Raw genomic sequence first — 6,628 nt, forward strand, 5'->3', positions numbered from 1 at the left:
GATCGCAGCATCTAAAAAGAAATAAGAGGCACTGGATCACTATAGAAAGGCAGGTATAAGCCTGTGTGTGATATAATATACCAAAATAATCACATGACTAGGTGGCGATAAAGGTTAAGAATACAGGTAAACCGCAGTATAGGACTGTGACAGACATGTGTCAAATGGGAGAGAACATAGCCCAATGTCCAAGCAAATAATCAAGAATGCCAGACCATACCTACCAACCCCAACGATCATTTCGCTTCTAAAATGCTTCCTCAGGGAGTCACACCCAGTGGTCGGACCTTCTCTCTCTCCCCCCCCCCCAACGATCTGACACTTATCCCCTTTCCTAAGGATAAGGGATACAGTTTTCTATTCCAGAGTTCACACAATAGCCCATAATCCCAATGTAACATTCGGACCCTTCACTGCTCTATTAACTAAACTTACAACACCAAAGACCCATATGATGCTGTAAGTTTGGCTCAAAAGAATCCAAGAGCAAAGATCTATAGTTTGAATTACACATAATATGGGCACGAGACACATTGGTACGAGACACATCTGAGTAAGGACTACAAAAACTTGTTTACTTCCAAAACAACTGTTTCCATCATGGGTTGATAAATAGATCCTTGATCACTATTAAGTATGAAAAATAGAGTGAACATATTTTTAATACATCCATAAAATGTATGTATTTCAGCATATAATATATTTAATATTTGTAATGAAATAGGCCGAGAGAGAAAAACAGTTATACTTAAAAAAGGAAAAATATTTTGTTTTATTATATTTAATAAATAAACCTATGTTTGCTTATTCAACATACTTGGACAACTCAAATAAGGAACTAGACATGTAACACAATTTATAACACAACAATTCTGATCAGTGGCATATTTTATGGCTTCTTTACTGCTTTAAACCTCTTTCACAGTGTCCATGTTCATAAAACACAATCTGAAAATAAATTGAACTGATCTGCTTCAGAATTCTAGTCATTTATTTTGCACATGTGTGACTTTGTTTTTGTGGAAATATAAAGCCATTTGAACTTTCAGACAGTGTACAGTAAATACATTATAGGTAGGCTTATTTCTTAAGCAAAAAAAAAAACATACATTCTCTGTGCTTGATGTAGTAGGGGTGTGCATCAACCATAGCTTAATGACAAATACTGTGCATTATCTTCTTGAGTATTGAAATACTTTTGGCATGTCAAATCATGTGTTAAGAGATCATCTGAAGGGCAAATGTTCCAATGATCTAGCTATCAAAAAGATGAAACATTTATACATACAGTCATTATTGACAAGAAATTGTAAGAATTTATGATCACCATGTGATTCAGATTGGTTGGGTACACATCAAGGTAGCTTTTGCACACTCCTGCACACCACATTTACCAAGAAAGCTGTAATGAGTGGGCAACCTGCACACTGTGACACATCTTTAACGCGCTTCTTCAAAATCATAACGACTTTTCTCTACATAAAGAAATTACAAGCATACACATTGACACATTAATACTAGTGACATTAAACATAACAACTATGCACTCCCCTACAGTTTGCATGGAAGGAATTTCACAGACTAGTTAAGTCGAAAAGGCAATGATATGAGTTAAATCAAACATGAGAAAAAATATAAACAAAACAATATATAAGTCTATAATGTTCCGATCCAGGTGTTAATCGTAAGCATTGATTTGAAGGTGAACTCTTTGCTTTTGACATGAGTGAATATTTAAGCAGCATCATTGCTAGAGTCATAGCAGTGATATGCGGAGCTGAACAGTAGGATGGCAGTATGTATTGACGTTTTGTGCTCAGCAGCATTCATGAGTCTGACAACTCAGGATAGAGAGTTTCAGGCAGTGATTCTTTACAATATCGACTGGGTTCTGCAGACAAAAGGAAAACATTCATAGAATTATTGATAAGATGTCAAAATGGGATGTATAATAATACGCACTATGACTATTTAGCCATCTATACACTATATTTGCTATTGGGAATTTATTGCAAGGTAATACATGCATAATTTTCAGCAAAAGGTTTGCAAATCTAAATATAGGAAAATATAGAAATGAATGTCGCAATGTGTCTAAGGTGATAAATGCTTTGACAAATAATAATTTTATAGTCAAAAGTCATCAGGGACATAATATTTTTAAAGGCAAACTAAGCCCTCTTTGACCCTGCAGAAACTTGGGGCTGCAACAAACATTTGGGCAGTATCTTGTAGAGTACAAGCTCTATATCGGTTTACATAGGAGATCATAGGATGCAGATGCATAATGAGACGGTATGTAGAGTTATGAAAGGTAATAAAAAGAATGCAGGTCTGTGATTCTATATGAGTGAATATGAAATGTCTTTAATACTAGAAGGGTGAACATCAACCATTGATTCAGCGCACCACTAGAAATACACCAATCTACTGGTTCCCTTTGGGGAGTTATTTTGTCAGATCACACTGCAGCCTCCCTAATAACCAACTGATTAAATGAAATATATCAATGTCAGGTTGTGTATTGACTCTCAGTTAGGTGCTTCATTAGCAAATTAGTTAACTTGCGTTGAACTTCATTAACTGAATCACAATTCTGCTGATTGATCCAATAAACACAGAGTACAGACACAAGTAAATCTAACAAATAGTTGTTCAAGGCTGTTGTGGGAAATACAAAATCAATGGTTTGCCAGACATTATCCCCTTTAAGCTGAGATCTGGCATATAGAAATACAGTAATCCTAACATCACTTGTACCCTAGCCAAGCTTCAAAATTAACTTCTATTATCTGTAGCAATTAAATAGAGCTTACCTGCACTAACAGATCCAGACAAGTGCATTCTTGTAGCATCGAGAAGAACATTGGAGCTAAAGTCATGATGGGCAACTAAAACGATGAATCAGTTTGTGAAATGCTTGCTTGAAGTCCTCATTTGACATTGTATAGATTATTGGATTTATTAAAGAATTGAGATATCCAAGCCAGTTGAAAAAGTCAAAAATAGCAGGATGGAACCAGCAAGCGTCTTGGCAAATGGGCATAACCAATGAAATGATGAAAAATGGTAACCAACAGACAATGTAAGCTCCAAGTATGATCCCTAAAGTCTTGGTTGCCTTTCTCTCCCTGGCAGCCATTATCTTCTTCTTCTCTAGTAAAGCATCTGATACTTTAACTTTGACCTGATTCAAGTATACTGGAGAACTTGTATCACTTGACACATCTGCAGCCCTTGAGTTGGTTGAGGACACAGAAGAAGATCCTGGGGAATCAGTTATTAGATGAGCCCTTGTCAATCTTTTGCCTGTGCTCTTCGGAGACTGTTTCAAAATTCTAGACCTGGCTTCTACATAGATTCTTCCATAAAGGGCAATTAGTAGTAATGTTGGTAAATAAAATGCCCCGACAGTGGAGTAAACAGTATACAAAACATGATCTGTATTGACGGCACATTTGGTGAGCTCTTCTACCTTTGATTGACGCCAAAAAAGAGGGGGCATTGAAATCGATATTGAGAAGACCCACACAAGTGCTATCATTATAACCGCCCTTTTTGGAGTTCTTTTCTTTGTGTATTCAACTGCATCAGTGATTGCCCAGTATCTATCCAATGCTATCACACATAAATGCAGAATAGATGCAGTGCAACAAGTGATATCTGATGACAACCACATATCACATATGATCTGCCCCAAAGTCCATTTACCAGTTACAGTATACAAGGTGCTGATTGGCAAGACAAGAATAGACACTAAAAGGTCCGTGAATGCCAATGAAGCTATGAGATAGTTGGCAGGCGTGTGCAATTTTCTGGTCTGATACACTGTTGCAATTACAAATGCATTGGACAATAAAGTGGCAAGAGTAATGATAGCTAAGATAATGGTAAGGATTATGCTCCAGAAGGACAAACCAGACTCCTGATCATAGAGGTTCTGATCTGAAATGCAACTTGTACCATCATAGGAGTAATTGGTTTGAGAAACATTCAAATTGTCAGCAGCTGGTTGGCATTGGGTTTGTGGCTCCATCACGGAGGATGAACAATCTGCCAGTTTACAGCATACAGGAAATCTTAAGAGGTTTTTCAATAACTACATCACAGCTACAGGGAGCTGGATACATGTATATTCCCTCATCGTGAAATGGCTGAAAAGTGGAAAATCCCTGACCATAGTAGTAGTCTTCAGCAGCTGAATTATGTAGCCAAAATGCAGATAAGATTTTGTGCTTAATATGCTGTGCGTTACAATGGCTCAAAAATCCCAAAGATTCAGAAGGAAATGCAAAAATACTATTTAAAAAATCCCCAGAAAGCTGTATGAACCTTGCTAGAAACATGAAAAGGCATTGCTCATAATTTACCCTAGTTACTATGATCGATTGCTGTTTTTCATGTTTCACTTAGTATCCATAGTATATTTTAAGTGTCCATAATATCACTCAATATTAAAGGAAATGTATAAGATCGCATTCTATTTTACTCTGTTTAGTTTAGCACTTAAAACAAAGCCTTTCCTTCACTATCTACATAATTCTGATAGTATTGCTCGTTCTGATGTAAAACTAATAGAGATATCAATAATCACCTTATATGTGTTGGTACAAGTCATTCTCAGGCACAGGGGACATCCATTGCTACATTCACAAATTAGGTGGCAGCTCTAAACATCCTGTGTGTATCCAAAAATCACTTGTCAGTCTGATGCCCCCCTGCGATTACTCATTCAAGTTGTCCTGGTGAGACTACTGTGAGGCTTCTGTAGCCTTCATACTCGTGAAAGTTGCTATTGCTGATGCACTCCAATGAGGCAAAACTTGTGAGGAAGCATGTATGGAGGTGCTGATTTCCTGCAGACTTTTCCAGTAGTATAAGGTTCATTGCCTTAGGAGAACGCAGTTGATGCGATGACTAGAGGAACCCCAACTTCCAGATAGCTTCAAGGATCCTTCCCTGTGCAGCCAGATATCCAGAGCAGCTGAGTGTTGCTGTAGTATGGAAAGCTGCCGTTCATTTCTCCCTTGTCTTGACTGTGCTCTTTATTTCCAGGCAGCAGCAGTACTACTCCGCTTAGTGCTGCAGCTGACATAGAGGCTGATGTGGGAGTGGAGGAGGGGGTGAGGGGGAAATGAACACAAGCTTTTAACACTGCAACTAAGGACTGAGCGGAGGGGGAAGCAGCTGACTATATTCCAGACTGGATAGTCACTCTGCCTACTTGCTGGGTGTAAATGTGACACAATGGTTGTGTTATAAAAGTGCGATCTGCCTCTAGTGACACAACTACTATAACTAGGGAGTTGGAGAAGACTCCAGCATTGGTTCATGAATGTTGTCCTTACATCTGCAGGATCCTAAACTCTCTCGTCCCCTGTTTATCACTTCTTTATCATTAAAACTACAAGACAATATCCTGCAGAATCAATAGAAATAATCTGCGAGATAGTACGAAGGTCCTGCTCTGGAATGCAGTTTATACGTGATATTTTCTTAGGTCTAAAGTCTATGAGCTGCTGGGGATCTTGGGTTTTTGTGGGGTGTTAAAGACTCTTGAAGACCTATTCACATCTAAGTACCTAACATCTGACATTCTTGTTACATCAAATGGGTTTCTGCTATCACATCTTCACATGTTGTTCTTTACATGGACAGGTCAGCTTTGATTGTCGCATACCTAGGTAAGCAGCACAGCACGGACAGCTAGCACAGCCTCAATGTCACTACTGAGCATTCAGATATAGTAGCCTGCTTTTATTATACGAAGAAATATTATTTTGCACTGCTATACATGTGGTTACACTTATCAGGGATACCACTGCCAGAAGTACTTTATTTCTTAATGGTCCAGGCAGTATGAAGTAAGTACTAGCATTTCTACTTGCTTGCACACCGGAATGTTCATAAAGAAGAGCAAGACGAATGCGAAAATTAACATATGCGAAAATTAACATATACAAAAATTAGCATAAGTGAAAATTCGCATGTGCGAAAATTAGCGTATGCAAATTTTCGCATATGCGAAAATTCGCTCACCTGTCTCACACAGTAGTATTAGAGCTGGAAGCAGAGAGGAGTGATCACTGTGATGTGTACTGTGAAAAAAAAAAATATATATATACGAATATTCGTAATTACGAATATATAGTGCTATATTCGCGAATATTCGCGAATTCACGAATATGCGATATTCGCGAATAAAATTCGCATTGCGAATATTCGCGAGCAACACTACTGTGCATGTCAGTGACAGACAGGGGTTGAAGGCCCCTTCACAGACCTTTAAATTTGTAAACATCTTGAGAGTTAAAAAATTGCTTGAGAGTCAAAAAATTTGCATTTGATTTGATTTTTGCCCATGAGCAGCAAGTGTCCACAGGGTGGGGTCATCATTCTCAAGTGCCCAGCATTTCCATCCCCACAGAGGCTGCGAAGTCACATGCAGGGGAAGTAGGCAAAGAGTGCCTGGTTCTGAGATTAGTGACACTATGAGCATCATCTGACAGGTTGTCTTAGGATCTTTGGAAATCATCACAATTGAAGTCTGAGAGGACAGTCAAAGGGAAGGCAAGATTTTCTGACACTGCCTGAGGTAGGTTGTTTTCATGGCCAGCCCATGATATAG

At 38.4% G+C, this 6,628-nt stretch overlaps 1 protein-coding gene across 1 annotated transcript; it reads right to left on the reverse strand.

Annotated features, from left to right (window-relative positions):
- Positions 1–753: 753 nt before the first annotated feature.
- Positions 754–5,178, reverse strand: HTR1B (5-hydroxytryptamine receptor 1B). Its single transcript, XM_056563248.1, has 2 exons — positions 2,817–5,178; positions 754–1,891 (listed from the first exon to the last, which is right to left on the reverse strand). The coding sequence occupies exon 1, from the start codon at positions 4,034–4,036 to the stop codon at positions 2,879–2,881; it is 1,158 nt and encodes a 385-aa protein (XP_056419223.1). The 5' UTR covers positions 4,037–5,178; the 3' UTR covers positions 754–1,891; positions 2,817–2,878.
- Positions 5,179–6,628: the final 1,450 nt, after the last annotated feature.

Source organism: Hyla sarda, chromosome 3 (genome assembly GCF_029499605.1).
Source record: "Hyla sarda isolate aHylSar1 chromosome 3, aHylSar1.hap1, whole genome shotgun sequence".
Classification (NCBI taxonomy): domain Eukaryota; kingdom Metazoa; phylum Chordata; class Amphibia; order Anura; family Hylidae; genus Hyla; species Hyla sarda.